At 41.4% G+C, this 15,186-nt stretch overlaps 2 protein-coding genes across 2 annotated transcripts; both read left to right on the top strand.

Annotated features, from left to right (window-relative positions):
• Window positions 1-745: 745 nt before the first annotated feature.
• Window positions 746-6,859, top strand: tut1 (terminal uridylyl transferase 1, U6 snRNA-specific). The gene is made up of 10 exons (XM_054598934.1): window positions 746-984; window positions 1,228-1,418; window positions 1,571-1,774; window positions 2,456-2,570; window positions 2,692-2,819; window positions 3,005-3,231; window positions 3,372-3,481; window positions 4,560-4,682; window positions 5,026-5,118; window positions 5,277-6,859. The coding sequence occupies exons 1-10, from the start codon at window positions 909-911 to the stop codon at window positions 6,410-6,412; spliced, it is 2,403 nt and encodes an 800-aa protein (XP_054454909.1). The 5' UTR covers window positions 746-908; the 3' UTR covers window positions 6,413-6,859.
• Window positions 6,860-12,318: 5,459 nt separating this feature from the next.
• On the top strand, window positions 12,319-15,096 carry LOC129091006 (peptide Y). Its single transcript, XM_054598415.1, has 4 exons — window positions 12,319-12,346; window positions 12,598-12,782; window positions 14,379-14,459; window positions 14,887-15,096. Exons 2-4 carry the CDS (start codon window positions 12,598-12,600, stop codon window positions 14,909-14,911), a joined length of 291 nt encoding a protein of 96 aa, XP_054454390.1. The 5' UTR covers window positions 12,319-12,346; the 3' UTR covers window positions 14,912-15,096.
• The last annotated feature ends 90 nt before the right edge of the window (window positions 15,097-15,186 follow it).

The following is a 15,186-nucleotide window of genomic DNA, read 5'->3' as shown; positions in this document are numbered from 1 at the left end:
ACATTGTAAAATTGTCAACCCCTGAAGCTTCAATGTAGCGTGTTATTGGTACAGATACTGCTCTGGTTACTGGGCTCTAAATCTTAGTCGTGCTTTTGTAAGTCACAAGAAGAAAGTGAAAATGGCATTACATTTGATTTAATTTGTTGCTTCAGGTCTTAACTTTTGTAAGCAAAGGCGAGAGGAAAAGTGAGTTTATCAAAGGATATAAAGCATTATTTTCTAAGATGTTGAAGTGAAGGACTGAGGCAGATTTGTAAATTGGTAAATGGACTCGGGTTTTAAAGAAAACTCCACCAGCCCTTTAATCAAGATTCATAATCCATGCAATGCATGAGTCATAATGCATATTGAAGTTAATGTCCTCACTAAAACTTTTAATTGGGATTCTCAATCAACCATGATTATAGAAGATTATTTTAGTGTAGCATATACCAGCTGAGCCATTTTAATCCCTTTTTACTTGGAAATTTCAAATGAAACCTTTCGAGATATCTTATCTTCTATTTCAACATAAAACGGATTGGAAAATGAAAGGTAATGTTAGGATATGAAATCAGTGCACTAATACATTTGAATAGTCAAAGTAGTAAAAAAAAAAAAAAAGGATTATCTTATCTTATCTTAAGTAAAACTAATATTCTTGGTAAGAAGTCCGCATAGAGGTGATAAATATGTGATACACATTCTCAAGAAATAGATTAAATTACTTTCAACGGAACTCTGTGATTAAAAAGGAGAAGAACCCGGACCCATTTCGGGGACGGACACGAAACAAACGCACAGCCGACGGTGGAGGGAGATTTGAGCGTGAGGCGCATGGAGAGCAGTCGGCCTCGAGCTTTCCTGACCACTTTGGCGGTTGATTTATTCCTTGTTTTATAGTTATATTTCATTGATTTGCCATCATGGAAGCAGACAGTGACATAAAAACAACCCCGAAAGGGTTTCACTGCGCCCTGTGCAACGTCAACCTACCAAACCGTGAGTAACGTTAAGCTAACGCAGCCACATTTAAAGTTAACTTCTACTTTATGTTTTCCCACTTGCTCCTTTTTTCACAAGCAACATTGAGCATTATCGGACATACAATAAACCAAATATCGTTTATGTAACGTGATTAGAAAGCTCAGTCTTGTATCTGTTTGGTCTTTGAAACTTTATTTTTCTTAAAATACTTGTTTTCCTGGTCGTAACGCTTCTGCTCCTGTCATGATTTCCCTGCAGCGCCGAGCGTGGATCAGCATGTCAAAGGGCGGAAACACCAAACGTTGAGCACCGTGCGGGCCACCAGGAAGACCCAAGAGCAGCACAGTGTGTTCGTCAGTGGCATCAACCCTGTCATCTCTCAGACTGACATAGCAGAGTACTTCCAGAAGTTTGGGCCTGTCTCAGATATTGTCATGGATAAAGACAAGGTCAGTGAGTTGTTCTCAAGGAGATGAAGATCATCTTAAAGTGTCAGTAACCTCACAGTGCTCGTCCTTACAAAATGTGTACGTTTTCTACAGCGTATGGAAAGTGACTGATGAACCCCAGTGTAGTCTGACTGTGATGTGTCTGCTCACAGGGAGTGTACGCTATCGTGCAGTTTGCTGAGACTGACAGCATCCAGGCGACCATGTCCTGTGTTGAGCATCAGATGAAGGGCTTGAAGCTGCGTGTCAAACCCCGGGAAAAGAAGGATTTCAAGTTGATTCCCAAGAAGATCGCGTCCCAGAACCTCCAACAAGCTCTTGAACGTCTCAAACCTCAGCTGTGTCAGTTGGTGTCTGTAAGCATCCTGTTATGAATATAAAACCTGGTTTATGCAAAGGAAAGTGTTGAGGGATAGTTCGGTCTTTTGGATTGTATGAGGTTCTTGTCCATAGTCAATGTATTGCCTGTAGTAGATGGCGGTCGGCACGCTCCCAGAAAAATCCACCTAAAGAAGAAAATAATCAATATCAGTCTTAGTGGTCGCTATACTTTGAATATTGGGGGAACAGCACTGAATGTGAAGGTTATCTAAGCTCTCTTTAATTGACAAAAACAGTCTAGATAAGTTTCACTTTCTGTTCAGTTGTCTGAAAGGGTTGTCAGACGGCAACATAAAGCGGTGAAAATATAAAAATACGTCTGTTGAGTTTATTAAGTGACTAAAATATCTTTGCCCTCGTCCACTGCCCTACATTGCGCATCTTCTGTGCTGGTACTCTTGTCTGTTTCTCCAAACCTTGGTGCATGTCGACCACCATCTACTTTTTAATACACTGACTATGTACCTCATGCAAGACAACTTTTAAAGACCCAAACTATCCCTTTAAGGATGTCATATACACTTGGTTGCACAGGAACTGCTATTGGCTCCCTTGGATTCTTGAGTCTCAGTTTAGTTCCATACCAGTGTACATCGTATATCAACCATTAAATCGTGTTGTTTGATATATAGTGTATGTGCTTTGTTCTCCTCAAGGTGAATGCACAGATGCAGTATGTTGTAGAACGATTTCAGCTGGGAGATAACGAAAAGAAGGCTCGAGGCTTGCTGGTTCAACTCCTTCAAGAGGTTTTCGTAGAGTTTTTTCCAGGTGACCTCTTGTAAACATGCATGTGTACAGTCAGTTTTGGAAATCCTCTCTTGCAAAATGACAATTGTGCAAAAGATTGATTCGCTCTCTCACTTTAATACTACGTGTGGATTGGTTGCAGATAGCCAGATTCAGCCATTTGGTTCATCTGTGAACACTTTCGGCATCCATTCCTGCGATCTAGACCTCTTCCTGGACCTGGAGAACACCAAGGTGTTCCAGGCCCATGCCAAGTCCACTGCAGAACAGGTTTGGCATGTTTACATACACAGTAAATGGAGCCTATTTAGTGCATTTTTCACTCATTGCTGGTACCAAAAATAAGGTTTTTGGATCTACACAATTTATAGCCAAATAATGAATAATGTAACTTTACAGGGAGCCTGCTATGTATTGAATCATTCCTTTTCTTTATGCTTTCCCTCCTCCTTTAGGCAGGGGAGGGCACGTCAGACGATGGCCGCTCCGAGGACTCCATCCTGTCTGATATTGACCTGTCCTCTGCCTCTCCGGCCGAGGTCTTGGAACTCGTGGCAACCATTCTTAGACGCTGTGTCCCCAGTGTGCACAAAGTCAGTGTGGTCAGCAGTGCTCGCCTCCCCGTGGTCAAGTTCCATCACCGTGAGCTTAACCTGCAGGGGGACATCACCCTTAACAACAGGTCGGTTAACAATTCTTAGGATTTCCTTGATGCTGTTTAGCATTGAAAGTCATGAGATGTGGTGAGAAATGATTCTATCTTGCACAGCGATCTGATTGACAGTATGGTTTTCTTTTCTTTTATCCCATATCCTTTACTAGACTGGCTGTCAGAAACACCCGCTTCCTCCAGCTGTGTTCAGGGATGGAGGACAGACTGAGGCCTCTGGCCTACACCATCCGCTACTGGGCCAAGCAGAAGCAACAGGCTGGTAAGATGAAACGACCTTGGAGCATAGCGTATAGCACTAGATCTGTTTGTAAGAATATCTTTTTTTTACACTCAAGGTTAGTGTGTTGTGGTTTTGTGTATGTTTAGGTAGTAATTCATTTTTTGATCAACAGGTGTCAGTGGAACTCCATTTGCCCCTCATGATCTTGTTGTGATTTGCCTGGACACACAGATTTGCCATGCTTCTTAGAGCCTTGTTATAAAAGCTGTGGTTAAAAAGAAAAATGGCACAAGAACATCTCTGTTTGTGTTGTAATAGTACAGAAGAGTCCCCTGATATAAAATCAAAACTTAACAAGAGTGTTATCAAACCCTAATTACCTTAACTTTCGAGGCATACCATCTTTTATTTGCATTTTGAGGCTGCTGTGATCCACATGTTGAAGTGATTACATAGATCTGTGTTGCAAGGTGCCAAGAAGCAATAATCAAAAAAAGAAAATGATCTTATTTCAGAAGGAAGCTCTCTACCTTCAAATTACTATATGAATCTGGGCTGTTTTGCAGTCTATTACATGCATGGTTTCACTCAAGTTTACAATGGCAACATACTACAAGCGAGAGTCCCACCACGCATGCTACAAGACACTCTATCCATCCTAGTTTGTAAACCCAACAGAACTTGAGGATAACCAAACTAAACCGTTTGATACTGAACGAAAACGTAAACGCAGTCACAAAGAGCTTTATAAGATATTGTAAATCGAGACAATGATAGTTGCATTAGATGTCAACAGAGATGTGATTGTGTCATTCAGGGCAGATCCAGGGTCTGTTTGCTGAGTTTTATAATGTTGTGATTGTACATCATACAGAGGGCTGAATTATTGTACAGCAACAGCAGCTGTTGTGTACTTGGCTTTACACTGGCACAGATGCCCTTTTACATCAGCGTAACTTTGCTTTTACTGTTTTGTAAGAGAACTAAACCCACACACCATTATAAATATGTTAATGCTTTTATCGTTCAGCTGTGTCCTATATACACATGTTCACTAATCATAGTTTCATCCTTTCAATGATTAACAACACAACCACATTTTCATGTTGACGTGTAGGTAATCCCAGCGGTGCCGGTCCTCTGCTCAACAACTACGCTCTGACACTGCTGATCATCTTCTTCCTGCAAAACTGTGAGCCCCCTGTCCTCCCCACAGTGGACCAGCTCAAAGACATGGCCTGTAAGTGCTGCAGGGCTCCTCCGCTCACTACACTTTTTTTTTTTTGCATAATATGATATGTAATGTGAAAATTTGCAGTTTAAAAGCATTTGAATTGCAATTTGGGCAGCAAATGACTTATTTCTAAGATAATAGATAGAATAGACAGAATAAGCTAAGTCAGGGGTTTCAGTAAGTCTCTGTTTCAAATATTTCTTTTTTATCATAAGAATTTGTCTTTCATATTGTAGATTATTTGATGAACCCATAAATTGAAAGCAGCAAGTTAATTTGTCTGTTTTGCTGTCATTTAAGTTATTTGTTAACCTGTTTAATAATCATTATGTGTTAACCTCTATTGAAGGTGAGGAGGAAGAGTGTGTGATCGAGGGCTGGAACTGCACCTTCCCTAGTCAGCCTATTGCTGTGCCCCCCAGCAAGAACACACAGGACCTCAGTAAGTGAGAGTCATTTTTTAAAAACGAGTAACATGTTTTTTGTAACCTTGCTTTTTATATTCTAAATACGACTTATTTTAACCTCCGTAATTACAATGCCAACATGACCACTACAGAATTTTCATTCTTTATTTATATGTTTGTCTGCTCTATCTAGGCACCCTGCTCTTCGGCTTCTTCACCTTCTACGCTAAGTTTGATTTTGCCAGTAGTGTCATATCTGTCAGGAAAGGGTGTGCACTCCCAATCACTGATTTCCTCAGCCAGAATAAAGCAGAGGAGGCTATGCATGAGAAAAAATCCACCAAGGCCCAGCCACATGGTCCCAAACTGGGCCCCCTAAATCTCTTAGACCCCTTCGATCTCTCCCACAACGTAGCTGGAAATCTGAACGAACGCTCTCAGCGCAACTTCCAGAAGGAGTGCCAGGAGGCTGACAAGTACTGCCGCAGCCTGCAGTACCAGCGCAAATCCACCAAGGGGAAATCATGGGGGCTGGTGCGCCTATTCACCCCCCATGGGGAGGTCCCAAAGGCCAAGACGGAGCAGCTGACCATCAGCATCCCCTTCAAACTAGCGTCGCTCCCTGAAGTTCTGCGTAATCAGCTGCACGCGGCGGGAGACGGCTTCCGGTTGCTGTGGTTTCAGAAGGTTTGCTCTGCTGTGGAGGGAGTCTTCCAAAGTGTTCTCAAGTGTCACCTCTCTCCCTCCGCGGACGCCATCTTTGGCGAGGATTCAGTCGTCGACTCGGCTGTGGAAATGGACACTTCCTCCACTTCCTTCAACACATCACTAAACGACAGCTATGACAGCGTTGAATCCCCAAACGCAGCCAGCCCTCTAGGTACAGCTGCGGTCGGCGCCAAGAGGCAGCTGTCCTCCAGCAGTGATGCTTCTGAGTCGCCTCATGTCAAAAAGCCAAGACTGGCAAAGAGGGGCAAACCTGAATTCCCTCACTGGATCTGTGTGCAAAAGCACATGGTGTGGGCCGGCAGGAGGAAAGTGAGAAGGGAGCTGATCAAGGATACAGACACGAGGCCAGAGGGCAGCTGTATGGAGCTGGAGTCCAAGGTCACAGCTCACATCATTGAAAAAGAGCCGGCGCTCAAGGAGCCCATGGAGTTCAAGGTCCAGCCCCTGATGGTTGGTGAGACAGAAAGCACGAAGGCAGTGCTCAAGTTGGAGCCAATCAGTGACACGACAGGAGTTTTTCAAGACTTCTTTCATTTCCTGGAAGTCTTCTTACCGAAGATGGTAGAGACACTGCTAGAGAAAGAAGTGGGAAGTGCTTAAAATGGGTCTGCTTTCAGATATGTGAGCTTCAAATCTAAGAATATTTGTTTTCTTTTTGAATCAAAGATGTTGTAACTGCTACTTGTATTTACCCTTCAGAGTGGGACATGAAAGAGCATTGCTTTGGCTTTATGTTGACCAGGCATTTAGTTTTATATTTGCAAATGTGGGCTTTAACTGAATGACAAGTTTGTAATGTTTTCATGTATACGTTTTCATGTATAGTTTCAGAATAAGATTAATAAGCCCTAGTGTTATGTTTGAGATGTGACTTGGTTTTAGTTCTTTTCTGTTTAAAATAGTGTTCTTAAATGATGAAACTTTAAAGGGAAACTGCAAGTGGTAGACATTTGATGTAAACGGCATGTAAGGCTGTCTTCAAGTGAATAAAAAAAGTATTTGTAAAACACCGCCTCCTTCTGTACACAGTAGTTTTGATTAAATTGTCTCCAAGAACCATCTTTAAACAGTCATTTTTTTTAATGAAGGATCATTAATTGTACTGTGCTTTGGTACAACTTGGGCTGCCAGAAAGGGGCCATTGAGTGGAGCTTTTATCCAGTCAGGTCTTTGCTCATATGCCTGAGACATATGAGCGTAATTACTCATGCAGGCAGAAAGCTTTATTAGAGCAGGACAAGCAGGAGCTGGGGGGATGAACAGAGCTCCCATGTGCTGATTAACATCATTCATCTCACTTTTAAAGGGAATACAGCGGGTTAGATGGGGCTATGGAGAGGCTGTGATGATGAAGATGTTTGAGACGGTTTACCACATTTTAATCTGTTGCTGGTTTACGTTACTGATGGGATGAAAAAATGGAATAAAACTAACAGCTCCAACGTTTACCAAATTAAACAAAATGTGTTAGGCTTTCTAAAGACCCAACATATTACTTGTTTTGTTTGACTATTATCAGAAAGGTAAAATTGCAATATGAATCCAATTGACTATCATCAGATGTTGATTTTTTTTTAAATCTTTTTAGCCATGTTGGCAGCATTTCTCTAGGGTTGCGTATGCTGTTCTGGTCTTCAAATGGAAATATCTCAACAGCTATTTCATGTATGACCTTTGTTCATGCATTCACGGTCCCCCTAGGATGAACCCTAAAGCCTCTTGTGACTCCCTGACTTTGCTTTTAACGCCACCAGCAGGTCAAAGTTTTCGCTTATCCTATGAAACAACTCCAGCTGCACTAAATAGATTAGCACAACTTCATGTACAAGTCAATGTTCTCAGAGGATGAATTACATTTTTTGTTTTGAGTGAAATGTCTCATCAACTATTGGATGGATTTTTTGTTTGCATGTTTTTGTTTTTTAGGCTGAAACACTGACCATTCTCTTCTGTGTATTTATATTTTGAGGCTGTGATGGCATATCACAGCTTGAACATCAGCCATTTTCTTTCACCGACACTCCCGGCTACTCCAATATCCCCGTCCCTTGTGTTTTCTAAGGTGTGTCTGATAAATGGCCTCTCTCACAAAGACCTCTGAGGCAAGTGAGAGGTGATTGATATCCCAAACTGGGGATGTGTGTTTGCTGTTGGCCTAAACCATCCATTACCAGTTTACTCATCATGCTGTTTTCTTCAAGTTTCCCTTCATCAAGAAAACAATCTATTGTAAAATCGTTGTAAACATGGACAGCAACACATGCAGTCCTGGATCACAATAAGATATATAACATACCAAATGGTTTTATTGGGTATTGATGACCAACTAGCTAAGTTACATGTAGCTCATTTGCTGTAATTACTAAAATAATTGATTGATTGTAGAGGGTATTTGTATCTGTTGGACCGTGGAGCCCATCTTCATTTAGAGTTCCCAAGCAAGGATCAATCAATTTCATGTTTTGTGTAATTGCTGTCCATTGGGAGTAGATCCTGAGTCAACCCCCCCTGGGACATTAATCTCCACAGCTTGCAAGCAATATCAGCTGTTTACAGCTTCTGCCCAGCGTGCTGTGACGCATGATTACAGTCGCATCTAATTTGATGTTGTAAGTTTACGAGATATATAGTCATCCACTCCTCTGCATGATCTGATGCCCAGAGGGGGGCAAGTGACTAAGACATGACTTCATTCTGCCATTGCAGATTTTAAGGGGGAATCATTTATAGATAGAACACCGGCTCTGAATCAAATCAGCGACCTTTCCCGAGAAATCCTGACATCTATCTCGCCATTCATCAGACCTACCTGAAGCTGCCATTAAAAGCTCCCTCGTAAATACATCAGTCCCTGGGATATTTCTGTAATTGGTTGGCTCTGCTTTCCAGAAAGAAAAAAAAAAGCAAGTAATGCTGCTCTTGGCGGAGCAGCTTTGTTCCTCTGCGGGAGGAATGGGAATCACATAAGGCATCGCTGTTTTGGAAAGCAAATGAGATGCTCTGACTTGTGCAAACTATTTTCTAGGACTTACTCTGTGAAGAAGCTGTGTTTATGCCCCACAACAAATGCAGAAAAGTCTGTAACATGAAAGTTAAGGAGAAATATGTTATTGTTTGCTGACAGGCACTCAATGGCCCTTTTTAGAGCCATTTATATGTTCATGTATTACCTAACTGTGGTAGTGGGCAGCCCACCAACCCCCCATTTTGTCTCCTGAGCTGTGCAAACAGGCATGCCTGAAAAGCACTCTGCTCATATTAGCCGCTCCCCGAGTCTGAAGATAAGGCTAAATAAAAAAAACGCATAATCATTTCCCCCCATTCTGTCTGTGATGGCAGGAAGGAGTCAGACTTTCTCCCGGCAGATTACTCTTACACCAGACTGAACTTTTGCAATCGTGTGTGTGTAATCTTCCTTTTGTATTTGGACTAGGCGGCATGCGTAATGCAGATGGAAATGGTGACGACAGGTTGGGGAGAAAAGCTTTTAGGGCACCATTGGATGAGAAGAGGCAGATTCCTACAGTAAGTAGGTTTCCAACATCATGATCTGCTCCTGTTCTTGCTCTCGGCTGGGAAATTTCAAAGTTTTACATCACAAAGTCAGACATCATCACTTGCATCAGAAGAAAAAAAGATGGTTAAAATGAGCAAGATGAGAGAAAAAAGTTTTCAAACTGGTCCTACTGGTCCTATTATCTTGGCCTTGATGGCAACTCAAACACTTCTCCTCTCTGTAGGAGCCCAAACTGCTCTTCAGGAGTGCATTAGCTGGAGCTCATTGGACCGTGAAAACATTAACTGTCTAGCCTTTCCCTTATCTGGGGGCTGTTACTTTCTCAGTGTTTACCTACAAACTCTGGAGGGAGCTAATGAGTTTGTCTTGTGCATATTGTTGTTTCTTGTCATTGACTTTTACAACCCGTAGAGTGAACGCAAAGAGGTTGATTACTGGAGTGGAATTAACTAAATGTTCAGGGTGGCCACCGTTAGTTGTTGGAAGTGGGTGATTACGACAGAGATGACACATATCAGTTCCCTTGAATGGGAGATCATTTATTCATTATTTAATCACTTTTAGTTATTCCCCTTGTTTTTTTCCCAACTCAACAGATTGTTAAAAGCCATGATTATCCGATTAAGGTTCCATTTTGCTATTTTGCATCAATTTGGTCATTGGGAAGACGGCAGCACACCAATTGTCCCTCAATATCAGTTTAAATGATGGTTCAATAATTGCTCAGAGACGGTCAGCGCAATCAAAGTGTAATAGCACAATCCACTCACAGCCTTTATGGCATGGTCATATACACTTTAAATGCGTTTTTTATTGTCAACACTGGCAGCTCTACAGAGGCTGTCAGCGGGGATTTATGCCTAAATCAAGTTGTGTTTTTGACAAGGGTTTAGGGACAGACAAAGGGAAAAAAACATGTTGTTTTATAGCCCCATAAACTACACAGGAGAAGGGTTTTCATGACCTCCCCAGGGAGCCCAGTTGGACAACAAGAAGTGTGTTGTTGCATTAAATGGAACCATGACAGTTTCTTTGATTCACCAATGATCTAATACATGGCTGATCTTATACAGCGGGCCTTTAAAGAAAAAACTTTATTTCAGGTTCCCTTCTGGCATAAAATCAGCTGTACATCTCTATATTATGTGCAAACATTAAGAACAGGAGCAGGAACCACTCACCGTGTGCACACTAAAAAGACATCACTGCATCCGATCTGTTGGACGTGGGACGGCTTCAGGCGTCATGAACCGAACAGCAGACCGTGAAGATCCAAGATAAACAGGAGCCGCAGCAACGGTCATAAATGTGACCGATGACATTAGACTCAGCCTCGGCACTTGAGAGCTGAAAGGTATTTATGTACATGCTGTCCTGTGTGCTCATGTCGTATGAGCATCATCAGCCCACAGCCACACCAACAGTCTGTGGTGATGCCAATTTGAAAAAGCCTCATGTAAGGGTTAATACAAGAGATATTTGATCCACCAACACCTCGATGAATCATTTGATTAAACTATAATATGCTGACACTTTGTCTGTGTGAGTATGTGCAACACAAAAGCATTATTGATCTGTGGGTGCTGTAGCCTATGACCTCTACTTCCAGACCATATTATTGGTTTTATCATCATGTGAATAATACATGTAGGGGTGATGAATGCATAGAGGGCCAAAGCTGAGGTGGCTAATGATGAGACACGTTAGGCTACATCATTCCTGGACAAGATGCATTTCATATTACTGAATTAACAATAATAAATTGACATTTAGAAAAAAGTTGTGAATTAACCTATGTCTATATTTTACAATGTAATTTAGGGGGCATGCACAAACAGGCATTTCCCATCCCATATCCTCTGTATCGACTGGGTGATGGATGTGTTTGTTCATTAAGTATCCCAAGCACAGAATAGACCGGAGTCAATAAAACAATTGGACAAGTGATTACAACAGGTCCCTGTGCACTGCAAGAAATTCACCTTAATTAAACAAAACAACCCAAAAAAACATTAATTTGCCTATTTGTCATGTTGGCATCTCTTTCATGTGCAAATACCATATAACACTGAATACTAAACACAAGTTCACAACCTTAACTCACTCCTATGAAATTAAGTGCATTTAGGACTACATAAACTTTTGAAGTACATATTTTCAAGAAACAAATATCAAGCTTATATTGTGTGTTACGATATCTTCTCAAGTTAGGCCTTTTTCAATATTCATGACAAAAGGAAATTATGAGAAAACCTCTGGCAGCAGAATAAGGATGGATAGAGACTACATCTGCTGACTGTAATAGCTGGAAGAATGAGTTATCTCTGTTGTTAAGCAGTATATTGCAGGGCCAGTCATCCCATCTATCCCCACATTTGATACACTTTCATTTCTGAAGTGCTGCCCAGGTCTTTATTTCAAGTGTGTAGCCCCTGTAATGTTTTCTGATTGCTGTGGTTTGGTTTGAGAGACAGGATTTCACTGCAGGTGAGTACATGATTGTGTATTTTCCTTTTGGAAATACTGTCTGCTTTCTGAAGCCTTCTAGTTCCTTTCATCACTCACAAAATGTTTGTGCTGTTGCTCTTCACCTGGAGGCTTGTAACTTCACATGTTGGTTTAAAACCTACTAACAAGGGCCAGGCATACAGCAGGATCCAATGAATACACCAGAAAATGAGTTGACTTAAAACAGAGTGACTGGACTATTTCATTTTTTTTTTTAAATAGTTTTTTTGGTGCTGTTCATGGTGTTGAAGGGGCAGCATGCAAAACAAATAATTCCAGCAGGTTTCCATTTGTCTTTTTTTTGGTCCATTTCATAATCATAAATCATGCATGGATGCTGCAAATGAAGAGATAAGTTTCCACTGTAGACGCCATAGAGAGGGGTGTGGTTAACTGTTCCTCAGTGCGCATCAGGTGCCATCCCGCACTATATAACCCTGTGAACTGAGAGGAGACGACAACACAGGGGCAACACCGGGGAGACCACATCACCAGACAACTTTCAAAGTGTAAGCTACTTTCTTTTCAGACTTGAATGCATCTTGTATTTCTAACCGCATCCTAGAAGGATTTTTGGGTGTAAATTATGATTCAATTCATGTATTTTTTATATAATAGTTTAATACTTTTCTGGCATTTCTGTGCGTTAAGGTAGTTATTTGAAATGGAACAGAAACTTTTAATAAAAAATATAATTGGTTTCAACAAAAGTTCTAGTTTCCAAGGTAAATCATACCATGGTAACGCTGCTTCTCCTCAGATGGCCAACATGAGATCGTGGATGATGCTTGCGGCTCTCGTCGTCTGCCTGCTGGTGTGTTGGAGCGGCTGTGTTGAAGCCTACCCTCCCCAACCGGAGAGCCCGGGGAGCAACGCCTCACCGGAGGACTGGGCCAAATACCACGCGGCTGTCAGGCATTATGTCAACCTCATCACCAGGCAGAGGTGAGTCAGCTTCACCACACTGCATTTTATTTGTATTATTCTACCAGATAATGCAGGGATTTCTAGAAAACAATAGACTCATCATAGTTTATTTAACGGCTGTGGCGTAGTGGAGAGCAAGGTAGTTCTCCAATCAGAGGGTCGGTGGTTCGATACCCGGCTTCGGCAGTCGATGTGTCCTTGGGCAAGACACTTAACCCCAAGTTGCTGCCATCGGTGTGAATGTTAGTTAGAGTCTGATGGTGGCACCTTGCATGGTAGCCTGTCATCAGTGTGTGAATGGGTGAATGACATGTAATATACTACTGATTGTAAGTCGCTTTGGATAAAAGCGTCTGCTAAATGACTGTAATGTAATGTAGTAAAGTTGTTTTTAACAGCGTATCAGGTTTGGTGAGTATAACTCTTTAATGAACACATATGGAGAAACTGAGAAAGAAGGGCTAGTGAATGCTGGACAGCTTGCAGTGGTTTGTTATCTTCTGGTCCTCCTCCACCTCCCTTTACATTGTGGCATGATTTCACTCATATAAGGCCTGTTTTCCACTTTGAATCAAGACTTTCCAGGTGGTCAAGAGTTCACCCAGTCTTTAGCAAGTCAAGATGGTCTTTTGGGTTGTTATGGTCGTGATGCGAAGCTTTGCTGTGCTTGTTATGAGAAATAATGAGGCAGAGGAGAGGGTTCTGGTTTTACTCAGAAGAGTATATAAAGTTCAGACCTGATAGGAGCCTGTAATGTCTCCGTTAGGACCCCAAATCTTGTAAAGACATGCTGAAACATCCTAATTATTTATTTTTTGTTTCCATTAGATAAAAATCAAGACGGCTCATGACAGAATATTTGATACTTAAAAGGTTTTCTGCACCTTTTTTCATCAGTCATAATTTCATCAGTCATACCTAAATTGTGACATAGATTATATAACTGATTACAGTTTTGATCAGATAACTATATTATGAAAAACAATAACCTGCTGTGTAGCATATCTTGATAAAACAATGTTTAATATGAAGAAATTAGTTCTGTTTCTCTAGTTGGAGAAAATAGTGGGTGAGCAGTTTCTCTGGGATGGAAGCTGAGCAAAGTCTCTGTAATTAAAGAGGCTGGATGTGTCATTGCACTCAAAGGACTCACAGTGTAGCCCCTCATGCCTCTAACAAAGGCAGGTTCACTCTTCAGTGGCCAGGCATTGATTTTAGTAAAGAGACTTGAAAAGACAAAGTCGGAGGAGCTTGTTGTGTTTGCCCTGCTGGACACTGTTCTGTGAACCTAAAAATTCTCATTTACTTTAAGATAATTGCTGGTCTGTGATTGGACCATAGAGATTGAATAGAGAAGCAATGCAGATGAAAACTCAACAGGGTGGGTGTTGCTGCAGTAACTCGTTCCCAGCTCAATGGTTATTTAAAAAAAAAAAAGATGCCCTGTCGTTGAAATTCATAGCAAAAGCTGATGGGATCGGACCGCAAGAGCACCCAGTGAAATGCTGACCGAGTGGATGCTAGTGGAAAGCAGAGAAGAGTCTCACATGAATGAGAATCTACAGATAATATTCAGTTGCAGTCGTTACATGCCGGTGTTTGATTTGTCCTCAGGTATGGAAAGAGGTCGACCCCCGAGCAGGCGGTGGCGTGGCTGCTGTTTGGGGCTGATTCGAGCCAAGACACTGAACCACGGTGAGAGAAACATGACGAAGTCCATACATTTAATCATACTGGGCTCTTTAAGGCTGATACTGGTACCAGTTAGCACATTGCTTTTACAACGCCTGCTGTCTACACTCATTTTGTAGAGTAATCAGTGTAAAAACATTACATAGAAAACACAGCCCTGCCAATATTGGTCTGACATATTGTAAAATTGTTTTAATGCTGTAAGCCCCACTGCAGAAGGATTACGTTGCTGTTTGTGTTGCTCTTATTAATATTTTACTCTTCAGGTATTGCTTAGCATTTCATCTCACTGTGGATTCACACAGCTCACTGGTCATCGTCATAATGTCTCTATTGTATGTTTTAACAGTTGAGGTGGTGTCTAACATATATAAGGATGCAGCAAGTGTTAATTTAAGTTAATTAACATGCTATTTCTCCACCCTTACAGCTCGGACTATGGCGATCAGTGGTGAATGAGCCCAACGTCAACCCTTTACCGAATTTCCCTCGACCCATTCGATTAACCAACAATCAGAAAACAATGAGGTTCACAACCTGCACTGGACTTTGTGATGCTCCAAACCTAATTATTTAATGTGCATGCAAATCTCTATGTCTCTCTTTGTTTGTCTTCCTCTCTCAGTATATGTATTTGTTCTTTGGCCCCAAAATGTAAATAATTTATATCAAAATCACTTTACAACAAAGATTTGAAGGGAATAAAAGTATTAAATAGACACACATATGC

Source organism: Anoplopoma fimbria, chromosome 5, assembly GCF_027596085.1.
Source record: "Anoplopoma fimbria isolate UVic2021 breed Golden Eagle Sablefish chromosome 5, Afim_UVic_2022, whole genome shotgun sequence".
NCBI lineage: Eukaryota > Metazoa > Chordata > Actinopteri > Perciformes > Anoplopomatidae > Anoplopoma > Anoplopoma fimbria.
This window is presented reverse-complemented; position numbering and strand designations above follow the sequence as displayed.